At 37.3% G+C, this 13,891-nt stretch overlaps 3 protein-coding genes across 4 annotated transcripts in view; 1 reads left to right on the top strand and 2 right to left on the bottom strand.

Annotated features, from left to right (window-relative positions):
• The window catches only part of LOC134741701 (troponin I), a 443,517-nt gene that overhangs the window by 302,967 nt on the left and 126,659 nt on the right, over positions 1–13,891 (bottom strand). The window lies entirely within an intron of this gene.
• Positions 1,995–10,781, top strand: LOC134741686 (exosome complex component RRP45). The gene is made up of 7 exons (XM_063674560.1): positions 1,995–2,156; positions 2,237–2,331; positions 2,730–2,952; positions 4,517–4,737; positions 6,866–7,117; positions 8,952–9,136; positions 10,626–10,781. Exons 1-7 carry the CDS (start codon positions 2,091–2,093, stop codon positions 10,730–10,732), a joined length of 1,149 nt encoding a protein of 382 aa, XP_063530630.1. The 5' UTR covers positions 1,995–2,090; the 3' UTR covers positions 10,733–10,781.
• LOC134741706 (histone deacetylase complex subunit SAP30 homolog) lies at positions 10,741–13,808 on the bottom strand. Its single transcript, XM_063674602.1, has 3 exons — positions 13,218–13,808; positions 12,691–12,909; positions 10,741–11,955 (listed from the first exon to the last, which is right to left on the bottom strand). Exons 1-3 carry the CDS (start codon positions 13,410–13,412, stop codon positions 11,827–11,829), a joined length of 543 nt encoding a protein of 180 aa, XP_063530672.1. The 5' UTR covers positions 13,413–13,808; the 3' UTR covers positions 10,741–11,826.

The raw sequence follows: 13,891 nt of genomic DNA, 5'->3' as shown, positions 1-13,891 counted from the left end.
CTTTATTGATTTATTACCTACCTACTAAGATCAGCGATTATTCTGACCTAGGTAATTAAAAAGATGACGTACTGTTCTAATCTTGTCGGAGTTGTACGTACTAGGGAAACTCGAAATAGGTACCTATAAACATCATAAACCGAGCGATGCATTAATTTAGATACATGTCCAAACGTCCGCACTAAACTAGACCTTATGTAAACGAGCGCAATCATCAACATTGACATAATTACGTTCCTACATCGTCAATATTCTAATAATGGGACTAATGGGAGTGACAGCACGACTTGTCAATTTAAGTAATCAACTGTAAACAAAAAACCGTAAAGCAAATAGGTAATAACAATAACTATAGGTACTTCAAAGGGTAGTCTCGTTAACCTGGGACAAATATGATTTTATCTAGGGTTAAGGTTACAGAGTTACTTATTGTTATTTACCTACTTTAATTATACACTAGCGACCCGCCCCGGCTTCGCACGGGTATATAGTTCAAATAATTTACACAAAACCTTTACAAATTATACATATAAACCTTCCTCTTGAATTTCTATTAAAAAAAACCGCATCAAAATCCTATGTGTAGTTTTAAAGATCTAATCTTATGTAGGTTCCTATTATAGCTATAAAGAGTGGAAGAGCCATAAACTGTACAAAAAATACTATCATTATAAGTAATAGAACTCGTCACAGATTTAATATTGATAATTGGACGGCTAAGCAGTATAGTTGTGTGAGCTATATCCTGCTCCGCAGTCCTGCGAGGCGGACTGCATGGTAGGATGACTGTGAATGAAATAACAAATGCAGTGGTCCAATTCCCTTGTATGCCCTTGTCTTGTACATGCCTTGTACCATTTGTACTTACATTGTTTGAATTTACATACAAGTAGTTATAGACGCGCCACCGAGCGACCGGGGGTAAGAGAAAGAATATTCATATAAAATTTGGGAAGCATAGGATTTTTTTTTGTTTTCGTTGCGCTGTATTGCACTATCCCTGACGATATGATGTTATTCGACTCATTCAGGTTTCATATATCGCGCCTCAACGGCAACCGCTTAGCGCGCTTGAACGCTTCAGGCTTCACACACCTTATCCGACGATTCCGACGACAGGCATCTAGCTATACGCGCTCGACAACGACAACGCAAGTCATGCTAAGCGATCAAAATTGAATTTATTTCTTTATTTAGTCGTATTCGTATGGCACAAGTACGTAATATACAGGGTGACCTTAGACATTAGACAAACCCTGAAATACCACGTAGGGTTACTTCTCACTCTAACGTTAATATAATTATTTTTTTAATTTGAACAAAAGAAAAAAATAATAATTTTCAAACAAAAATTAATTCCAATGATCGACAACAAAAAAATACATACTGTATTAATCATAAGGGCCCTCCACACTCATGCGCGAATCACGGCGCAAAGCCGCGAACGCGAGTGTGGAGCCTAGTTCGCAAATCAGCGAACTAGGCTCCACACTTGCGTTCGCGGCTTCGCACCGCGATTCGCGCATGAGTGTGGAGGGCCCTTTAGGCAGTATTTTCGACAACTTATTCGAAAATGTGCGGCAATGATGACATTTGTCAAAAGTCAGTCAGAATTATGGAAGGTAAGGTAGACAGAGAAAGTCAAAAAACCGACATTGGCAAATTCACCCTGTGCAAAATTGCGAGAAAAAAAAAAAGGTAGACTTCAAAGCATAGACATAGAATAGTCGTTTATCCGATTCCACTCATTTGGCTGAATGCGAATGCTCCAGGAGCGCAATGAGATTAAAAAAAAACAATATCAAGGGTTGACATTAGCTATAGTAGGTCAAACCAAATTGTCAGTAAAAAAACTATACTCATCCTTTTCTTTTGGGTGCTAGTACTAGTGTAAGACAAAGATGGTATGATTCTTCTGTCTATGTTTGAAATAAGACAGTCCTTTGACAAACTATAGCTACATATTATTAATCTGTGGTTGACATTTGACATATAATACCAACCTAACTTAGAGAAGAGGTTATATTTCGTTAAATAATAAATACTACACAAACCAAAAATAAACAAGTTTCTGTATAACATTTTTCAAAATGAGGGAATCTTTTTTGTCTAACTGCGAAAAGAGCTTTTTACAAAGAATTATTTCAGAAGGACATGTAAGTCACCTACAAAACTAAACAAACTGGCTCCTAGTTTTTGAATTATAAACTTCTAAAACTAATATACTTTTTTACAGCGTCTCGATGGAAGAAGTTATAATGAAAGTAGAAATGTGGGTATAGCATTTGGTTCTCAATATGGTAGTTGTATTGTATCTCTGGGCGAGACAAAGTAAGTTCTACAAATAATTATGTAGTCTACCCTTTAGCCGTTTACACTTTGCTGCTGCGTAGTCGTTTGGGTAGTCCCTCATGCTTCTGACACTTCCTGAGATCGGTGTCGAAGAGGTTTTCCAGTCGGTTGTCAAAATACCAGCAGCATGAGCAGTGAGTGTTTACCTGTACCTGTTGTGGTAGGATCTCAGATGAAAGACAATCCATGTCCACAGGATAATGGTAAGGTAAATCTAAATATAAACACTCACTGCCCTCAACATGATCTGTGGAGATGTGTCACCAGTAGCAGCAATATGAGCATGAGCAAATTGTAAATGACATAAAAATGCAACATCTATATTATTTTGACTAATCATCACTTTTTATATTCATGGGTTGTTTTCTTTCTTTTAGAGTTCTAGCACAAGTTTCTTGTGAAGTTGTGCAGCCTAAGGCCACAAGACCAAATGAGGGTATTTTGTACATAAATGTGGAATTAGGCCCCATGGCCGCCCCTCAGTTTGAAGCTAACCGCCAGACAGACCTCTCTGTGTATCTTAATAGACTGCTTGAGAAATGCTATAAGGACTCCAAATGTATTGATTTGGAAACACTTTGCATTGTTGCAGAAGAAAAGGTAGCATTAAACAATTTATAATAATAATATACCATATTTTGGTACAAGGCAGAAAGAAGCTGATAACTAGATATTTTATTTAAGTAATTTGAACTTAAAATAGAATTGTTATTCTATTTATGGTTCAAATTTCTTCAACTATTTCCTGCCACTTATCAACTTCTGCCCGCCGTGTACAGATTTGCTGTGTACTGTGTATGTTGTAGTGGTGTTATGATGTGATATTGCTTAATATTTGTTCTGTAAGGGAATTTGAATGAATGAATGTTAGAAGTTAGCCCCGAAAGGTAACTTGTGCAAATTGGGATATATTATGTCTAACAATATATATCAGTAAATCAGACAAGTATTGAAAATAATGCATGATAATACCTTAACAATTAAAAAGCTAAAAACTGTAATAGATGTCATATATTAAAGAAAAAGTGACGAAGCCCTCCAGTGTTGAAGGCCGGATTCGAACCGGCGTCTTCGTCACTTTTTCTTTAATATATGACATCTATTACAGATTTTAATTTATATATAGTAGTGTGACTACTTAAAAAACACAAATCAAAATATTTAATAAAATAATTTGATTTGTTCCCAAACTTGTTAATTAAAAAGCTCTTTGCAAAGGACAAGGGTGCCTGTCTTACCTGGGCAAGTGTACATATTGCGCGTTTTTGCATTATTTTGGCCCTTGAGGCCCATTCTGGGGTATTAGGCCCTCAAGTCATAAAAGAGAAAATGTGCATAGTGCACTTGCCTTAAAACTTCTGCCGAGATAAGTAGCTTGAGTTTCATTAATGCAAACCATGCTTCACCCAACTGATAACAAGGGTTGTCTACATGGCACTTCCAATTTAGAATGTTGTCAATCAAGAACCCGAGGAACTTACTCTCATTGGGATCGGAAAGTTAGCTATGCATGGTGGCAGTTTAACCTTTCAACCAGAAAAGAACATATATAATTGATGGTTCGAGTGCGTGAGTGAGTGAAGTCGACACTTCTGGCCGAAGGGTGTCATGTTTCGGAGGTACCGGACAAACTGCCAAATCCGACACAAGACCAGACGATTCAACGGAGTCACGCCGTTTTGTCGCCAAAATAGTGTTTAGTTTATGAGTTTATACATTAGTCTGTAAGACTAATACCTTACAGACTAACATTTGTAATATGAGCCTTGTTGCATGATTAAATTTTTTAAATAAATAAAGCCTTATGACAAATACTGACCTATTATTCTGTATGGTGCCTACCTTCTCCTGCCATAGCCACTGGCTTAAAATAAAATAAAATAGCCATTTATTTCGACCTCATATTATTATTTTTTACATTTCTTGTCAAGTTTTAGGAAAAGAAACATAACATGTCAAATTCTTAATTTAAAGTATTTAAACATAATAATAATAAAATTGTTTGTCGTATATGTTATTTGGTATTTTTATTGACATCGGTCGACTTGCCTCCCGGCATAGGCCTCCCCTAAGACCTTCCATTCCTCTCTGTTGGTTGCTCTTCTTGTCCATGTTGGTTCCACTGGCTTATACTTCTCTAAATACTCTTCCTTGAACATTTCAGGTATGGTCACTACGGATAGACATAAAAGTCCTAAACCATGCTGGGAACCTTATTGAATGTGCCAGTATATCAGCACTTACAGCACTCGCTCATTTCAAGAGACCTGACGTCACTCGCAATGGCGACGCTGTCACTATACACACTATGTCAGAAAAGGATCCCATTCCCACTGTGCTATATCACTATCCAGTATGCCTGACTTTTGCTATATTTAGTAATGAGTAAGTATTGATTTCTGTTGTAGGATTAAGTTTTAATTAACTTTACCAGTGACCTAGGTAACTATTAGGGGCTTCTTCAATGACTTGATTATTAATTATAATAGACCGCGAGCCAGGAACATTTCCATGACCAATCGCCTCCCGGGCGATAACTCGTATAGTGGTTAACGGCTATGTATGATGAACCCTCGTGGACGTCAGCTGCCGCTCCGTTGGTGGGTTGAGGAATGGCAGCCACCGAAACACGTAAAAAAATATTTTTGTCATCGTCTCCCGTTTGATACTTTGTCAGATGATAGTTTACTGTTTAGTTAGATGCTATTGTGAATTAAAAAATAGTCAGCCGGTTGTATCGCTGTGGAAAGAACGTCAGCTAGTCGCATGAACATGTAAAAAATTAGCGCTTTACCTTTTTATGATAGTGATAACAAAATCATGAAACTTTGCATGTAGCATTCCATCAGGCGTTTCAATAAACGGATTGCGCATTACGCATACTTTGCGGACATAAGTGGTAAGGCTTTTACATGTTCATGTGACTAGCTGACGGTCTTTTCACTGCGATACAACCGGCTGACGCTTTTTTTATTTACCTATTTAAAATAGCATGTAAACTATTATCTGACACAACATCAATCGGGAGGCGATGACTGAAAAAAAAATTTTTTTCACATGTTCATGTCATCAACTGACGGTCTTTCCACCGCGATACAACCGGCTGACTATTTTTTTTATTCATGATAGCATCTAAACTATCACCTGACAAAGTATCAGCCGGGAGGCGATGACTGATGGTGATGATATATGCTCCTGGCCTGCGCGGTCTATAAGGCCTGTCCTTGCAATATATATGCTTGTTAAATTGTACTGGAATAGGTATGTTGTAGGAACTTGCTCATCAGTCAGATAGGCTTGCGAAATTGGTGTTTAATAGAAACTAACGTCAATAATATTACTATAATCGTTGGAAATTCCGTTGGCTAATTGTTACATTATCGATTATGGAATTAAGCCCTGACACTCAACTATGATGATTGCATAATAGAAACCCTCAACCAAAACATAGTCAACCCCCACTAAAACACGAACCATAGTAGTAAGTGATCATTTTTAGGGTTCCGTAGCCAAATGGCAAAAAACGGAACCCTTATAGATTCGTCATGCCTGTCTGTATGTCCGTCCGTCCGTATGTCACAGCCACGTTTTTCCGAAACTATAAGAACTATACTGTTGAAACTTGGTAAGTAGATGTATTCTGTGAACCGCATTCAGATTTTTACTCAAAAATAGAAAAAAAACAAGAAATTTTGGGGCCTCCCCATACTTAGAACTGAAACTCAAAAATGTTTTTTCATCAAACCTATACGTGTAGGGTATCTATGGATAGGTCTTCAAAAATGATATTGAGGTTTCTATTATCATTTTTTTCTAAACTCAATAGTTTGCGCGAGAGACACTTCCAAAGTGGTATTACCATGCAAACTTCCATCGAAAATTGGTTTGAACGAGATCTAGTAAGTAGTTTTTTTTTATACGTCATAAATCGTAAACCGCAATTTACCTTTCACTCACGTTTCACATAAAAATACATTGTTTAAATTGTGTAATGTACGGAACCCTCGGTGCGCGAGTTCGACTCGCACTTGGCCGGTTTTTTAATTGAAGGGTGCCTCAAAACGTTAAAATTTTGGGAGGAAGGCCTCATTCAAAAGCTAGCTCACAGTATTGGGAGGATAGAAGGGCCATACACATATTTTTAAACGAAAGTTCACTCCCATGTACAGTAATTAACAGCATGTGTACATATTGCTTATTGGCGCGATGTGTTAATGACAAGCTTAAGTTTCTGATTGAGGCCACTAGATTTGCAGACCTTACAACACGCAAACGAGTACCTATAAGTAGGTAATGCTAATGAGTTTATCACAAAGGAGTACCCCTTTATGCTGATAAGGATACAATCAGAAAAGAGGGTTTATACTTTAGTCCTTTATTTTGGGACTTGTAGACACAAAAGAGATGTGAACCTAATTTCTTAGTATGACTCAAAAGCTATACAAATATCTGAGATAAATAATAGGTGAAACATTGAGACTGTATTGTTTCACGACAAATTTTCCTCTTTCAGCATACTTATATCTGACCCCAGTCTAATAGAAGAGTCAGTATGCACAAGCAGTACAGACGAGGGCATCAACACCGGTGGTGGCCTTTTAGTTATCGGCATGAACCAGTACAAGGAACTCTGCTTACTAGATCTGACAGGCGCCGCTATCTACAACCCTAACTTGGTACACAAAGCCATCTTAAGCGCAGCCACTAGGAGTAAAGATGTTGTTGATATGATCAAGACCTGTATTGTTAGTGATGACACAAAGAGGTATGACTTCTAATTTCATAATTTGTTTGAGATTCACTAGACATATGTTATATTGCCCGGGATATGGGCCGTGATTACCTTTTGTAATAAGGGTAGACCGAGTGCGGTCTACACAACTTTGACACCCGCCCGCTATCTTCAGTTACCCGTAAACAAGATGCTAGTAACTGCGTCGAAATATCGGGAGCTCGAAAACAATACAAAAGGTAATCATGGTCCATATCCCGGTTAATAAAAGTCTAGTGAATCATTCAAAACTGTTGTTTGAGATTGTTGTTGATGTAATAAACTCACGTCTCATGCTGTAGCAGTCCTCGGTATTTTCGCAATTTGTGATACTTACGTCACAAATTCTGAAACCAGAAAGTAACAGACCGCGGGCCAGGAGCATATATCGTCACTATCGTCAGTCATCGCCTCCCGGCTGATACTTTGTCAGTTTAGATGCTACCATGAATTAAAAAATCGTCAGCCTGTTGTATCGCGGTAAGAAAGACCGTCAGTTGATGACATGACATGTAAAAAAAAATTTTTTTTCAGTCATCGCCTCCCAATTGATATTGTGTCATTATGATAGTTTAAATGCTATTTTAATTATAAAAAAAACCGTCAGCCGGTTGTATCGCGTTGAAAAGACCGTCAGCTAGTCACATGAACATGTAAAAAATACGCGCCTTACCACTTATGTCCGCAAAGTATGCGTAATACGTTTATTGAAACGCCTGATGGAATGCTACATGCAAAGTTTCATGATTTTGTTATCACTATCTTATTTTTTACATGTTCATGCGACTAGCTGACGTTCTTTGCACCGCGATACAATACAACAATAGCATCTAAACTATCATCTGGCAAGGTATCAACGGGAGGCGATGACAAATATTTTTTTACGTGTTTCGGTGGCTGCTATTCCCCTGCCCACTAACGGAGCGACAGCTGACTTCCACGAGGGTTCATCATACATAGCCGTTAACCACTATACGAGTTATCGCCCGGGAGGCGATTGGTCATGGAAATGTTCCTGGCTCGCGGTCTATTATAATTAATCGGTCTATAAGAGCAAAGAGGAAATAAGATAGAGCGGTACTGTCATAGTAAACTTTGTAACCACAGTAAATTCACTGCCATCTATTGACACACTTTAAAAACTAAAAATGAAGATTTATAAAAATACGATTAAAAAAATGTGTGTGGTATATCCTATAAACATACCCCATATATGGCTAAATGATTTTCTATTCGCATTAATTATTTTTATATGATTTTGACCCATGTTCTTTCACTGATATGCGTTAAAATTGTTAAATAACAAACGAAACCGTCAACGCCCTCTATACGAGAGTAGGCCAAAGGTAGTGGCGCCATCTGATGGAGAATCAAATTTTCGTGGATTTTCGAGGCACGATTTTTCCTTAGACTGTATCCATCTATTACGGAGTTATCTATATTTGATAATAGTGATAGTTTTGGTTTTTAATGTTCGTGTTAAGCCCTGAGGATTGTCGCCACCGATGGTTTTCATTGAATCGCCCCATTGATAATGGGGTATGTTTATAGGATATACCACACCAGAACAAACATTACAAATCCATGCTTCTGCTATATAACAACAAATACTAAAAAGTACGGAACCCTCGGTGCGCGAGTCCGACTCGCACTTGGCCGGTTTTTTTAACTCTTTTTCCAGGCATAGTACGATTTATCGACCAATAGAATACCTACATTACCTACACGCCAATAGAATTTCAACTATACATAGTATTCCGATTTAACGTACCGTACTGGGCGCGTCAAAACTAAGGTTCCTCTAACTTTTTCAATTCTTGACTTTCAGACAAAAACGAGTGAAAATAAACTTCTCAGACATAATAACAAACGAGCACGTGCTGTCTCTAAGCAGACGCGACGTGAGCATTCGACTCAAGCATTACAACGTGGACGACGTTCCGCCGCAAGATGAGGACATGAAGGAAACTGAAAGCGATGGCGTGGAGGAAGTGGAACTCAACAAATATGATGGTGGGTTGGATGGACTATTTCGTGTTGTTATTCAATCCCATTAGCCAGAAGACAATAGTGTCAAAGTTTGCTAGAACTTGTAACACATTCTACTAACACACTTACTCAGTAGATTACCAACACAACCACAAATATGCGGGTTTTGTTATTTTAAATACCATAAAACTTATGATGATAAAGGGTCTTGACAGACAGCCGGACAACAAAGTGATCATAGGCCGGTTGTAGGTCCGGTGTTTTCGCCGGAAACTGGAACGTGTTACGCGACTTCGTCCAGCGGTGTCAGCATGGTTCCATTTTTATTGCCCGTCACCTTCGCATTTATGTACATACTTGTTAGAACGTGACAGGCTGACAGGTGACAAAAATGACACCGTGCTACGGCCGCAGTTTTGTACGTGGCTACCGACACCGACATCAGCTACACCGATACAAGTGAGCTTGGGTCGTCGTCGGTCGCCTCGCCTTGATCCGTATGCCATCAGTCGCCTACGGACAAGCGACCGTGGTCGCTAGTTCGCAAGGCCGCGGGAGTTCGTCGCGGTCGCCAAGAACCGAATAGGTAGCATTCGGCATAAGGCTTCCGTTTTTTTCTTTTTGAGGGACGGAACCCTAAAACAATCAATATCCCAATTAGGAACAGCAAATTGACATCTTGGATGAATATTAGGAAAAAGAACCATAAAAGCATTTTATGCCATAACGCGAAAATCTTGTGCGTGTACAGATCCACGAATGGCAGTTTACTCTATTTTTTGGAACTACTTTAGTTCCACAGGCTCTATAAGACTAATGGTAAAGTCTAGATGACTTTATCAGGAACATTTTATAATTAGTAGTTCAGTAGTATAGGCTTGTTTTCTATATTATTATGTAGACAAAGAGTTACATGTGTAGCATCTAACTATACAGGTGTAAAGTGTAAAAGAAGTTCATGCTTCGAATTTAACAGCTGAAGTTGTTATATTATGAGTCGACCGTCCAGAGGCGCCCTCATTAGGGGAATTGTGTTTTCTAATAAACCAATTAATTTCTGTATAAATCAGTATATTAAAATTGTTGTCATACTGATTCCCCAACTTTTGGTCTTCATCACATAGTTTTATTTTGCTTTTTTTTTCCTTTTCAACGAAACTACAAATAGTGGCCACATATTTCCGTTTAGGTGATAATGTCAAAAGTAATTAATATAAAGCTATATCACATAGATCAAAAATTAGGGAATAAGTAGGACAACAGAAATTTATTTTATTGGTTTATTAGAAAACACAATTCCCCTAATGAGGGTGCCACTGGACGGTTACTCAGTCTTAAGCGGAAAGGTTGTTTGGTTGTCATGTCAAAAGCTTGAAGTTTGACAAATCGGTTACCACAACACATATAGCGCCATCTAGTTCGGCTGTCAAATTTAGGAGCACTATTTTTCCTTTTTTCTTAGACTTTGCACTTGTTCTACTATCAATAACTGTTATTTCAACATTTTTTTCAGTTGTTTCTTCAGTGGCTCAAACTGGTGAAGTTGTATTTCAGAAGAGTGCTTCAGGATGGGTGGAGGTTTCTTCAGAATCAGAAGAAGACTGTACTGTAGTGGAGTAATAGTCATATATGTTACATAAAATGTAATAAAAATCCATTTTACAATTTACTGTTATTATCTCTTAACAGTACTATATTATTAGCATTGCATTTCCCTCATAAATTAACAATCATACATAACACTTTGACACTGCAAGGATAGTATAATACAAAAATATTGGCTAATTATACTATATGGAAATAAATATAACTTACTAATGACGTTAATTTCATCATAAGATGCTTACAGATTCATACAATGGTTAAAACATTATGTAATATAAGTTCATTTATGGAAAATAATTAAATAAAATTATTTAAAATGTCACAATAATATAATGAAGGATTAGTAAACGTCAGCACACATTGATTTTCAATCTTGATATTTCCCAATACATTCTGTCTTGATACAAGAAAACAGGTGCATTACACTGCAATTAAATATAATATCCCAAGACTAAATTACAAAACAATTTTGTATCATAATGCCTAACTGTAACAGGTAAACGGGTATCTATTGTTTGCCATAATTATTGAAAGTCATAATGTAATGATTGTCATATTATCATTAGTCATAATTTGGGTTTTCTCAGAAACGCGTAACTTTTCAGGATTGCCATAAAATAAACCTAACCTAACTATAGGATAACCCGAGGAAAATCCTGAAAAGTTAACGGTTTCAGAATTATGACTAATGATAATATAACAATCATTACATTATGACTCAATAATTATGTCAAACAAAGGGACCCCCAGGTGAACTGATACTATTCTACACAAACTTAGAGTTTATGACTGACAGACATTTTATTTTCTACCATAATATAATAAACTATAATAATTTGGTGAGAATGTTGTTAAATAAAATTTATCAATATTTATTTGTGTTATCTGAAACAAAATGCACTACAATACACAGCATATGAGTTTAAATTGATACTCTTTAATACAAATTGTCATGCAATAATAGAGGAATTATCATATTTAATTACAACTCCCAAGTAACCATCTGAGACTGATAATTTAAGAAGAGAAATAGAGTAAGAATAGGGTACCTAAAATAATGATCTAATTAAGTCTATGTCGTCTAAAATAAGATTAAGTTACACCACAGTCTATACAGAATCAGAGGTGATTCCATTCTTTTGGTCCAGCTTGTTGCCATTTGTCTTTACCATATAAATAAAATATGTCATAATCTCCTTCTCATTTACTGGCAATGACTTGAAGTGTTTCTGTATAGCCTGGAACAAATGAAAAATAAGTCAGTATACCAAATAAAACTTTTTCCTTAGTATAGATTTGTTGAAAGTCAATTAAATTTAAGATTTAATTAATAAGTCAACAATTAAATATGCTATCTGAGGTGATAAACTGGAATGAACTTAATTTTTATACAATAATGGTAAAATATATAAGTAAATGGACTTTTTGAATTTTACATTTCATTCAAACTTGGTATTCTTAGGAAGGTTGATGAAATACATTGGTTTATACCTTACAAGTTAATTCATTAAATGTTTTTGATTTAAGGATTATTAAACTATATTTATTTAAGGTCAATGTGGATAAGACCGTCTTATCAGGTAAGACCCTCTCTAAGCTCTTTTGTTGCTTCAACTGTTGCGTTCGTACACATACTCCAATTAGAGAAGGTTAGTAGAGCAGAAGGTGAGAAGCTCTCCCTTTCCTGACTGTATCTGCGCATAGTACATATTCAAATATGAGTTCTTGCCCTATGACGGTCTTCCAAACTAAAAATTGTATACGCCAGTCTTCTCCACATTGACCTTATTTATTTTATTTTTTTGTCGGAGATCCAACAGCTGTGATACACAATACTACGGTGTATAACATAGTAGACACAGGGAGCCAAGGATATAAGTATTTCAAGCAGTGCAGTCTTGACATATACACTCCCAGATAGGTACTGGAGTAGGGTACTTGACTAGCTAAATATGTGTGAGAGATAAACTTACATCTGCTAATTGAGCCTTGTTGAAGCCGGGCCGCGTAGGCACCTTGTAATGCCTCTTGTAACGCCTTAGGGTGTTCACTTGCAGTGAGAACCAGTCAACCTCTGGCGAATCCATCTCTGCCTCGTTACTGTCATCCTCTGAGTCCTTTGGCCTCCTCTGCTTCGTCCGTGCACACTGTATCATGTTTTTGTGATAGTCACAAATGTATGTATGTCTTGCCTGAAATATTAAATTTTTCTACTTTACTTTATAGAGTAGCAACACCATTAAATTTTTTAATAACATTTAGTGATAGTAAACTGTTAACTGTTATACACCATGATAATAACAATTAAATTTGCTCTCAACTCAGTTAAATGATGCTCCTTCAAAAAAATAACTAGAAGGAAGTCATGATAAATAGGTAAGCATAAGTATAGCATATTGATGACTGCACAAAAGATCCCTATGGGTCGAAGTGTATCTGCAAGGGCCCCTGAAATTATAAGATATAGCATATTGATGTATGAAAGTGTGGCTGTAGTCACCTGAGGGTCAATGTTCAGCTTGAGCCGCCGCTGGGTGACCGTCTTCTGGATGCGTTTGCTGTACGCCGCGTTGCCAGCGGATCGCCTGCACCGATCGCTATCATCCACAAGGCAACATATTTGGTCGGAATTTCCTCGAGAATCTTCTTCTCCTGTACTAAACCCGTTGTTCATTTGATACTCGCGTTGAATCATATATAAAGAATAAACTTTACTTCAGTTATAGACGTCGCGCAGGGGATTGGCGACGAATCGACGTATTCACAAAGACGCGCAATTGAGGTTATGATTTGCAACAACACAAATCATTTCTTCGATGTAGAACAGCAGATTCATCACCATGAACCGCCGTGGAAACGGTTTTACACCAGGATCACCATCCGGAGGCAGAAATTCCTCAACATCACCGAAAGGTCCATCACTGCCGTACACAACAAATACAGAGGATATGATCACCAGTTTTATTTGTCTCACTGCGAATTGATAAATTATGTCCGTGAATTTTTTTTATATGTTTTAACAATTTAAAGAAAAGTGAAAATCTGCCACCGACTACACTGACTTTCGCACCGATCGCTTTAGCTTTAAGCCATTCGTTCGCGTCAATCGTTTTTCAATTTCAACTGTCAACTCAATGAACAACGTAGCGCACACGGACAACAAGGCCGTAGATG

This window comes from Cydia strobilella, chromosome 5 (assembly GCF_947568885.1).
Source record: "Cydia strobilella chromosome 5, ilCydStro3.1, whole genome shotgun sequence".
NCBI classification, from domain to species: Eukaryota; Metazoa; Arthropoda; class Insecta; order Lepidoptera; family Tortricidae; genus Cydia; species Cydia strobilella.
The sequence above is the reverse complement of the archived record's forward strand: the minus strand, read 5'-3'. Positions and strand labels throughout refer to the sequence as shown.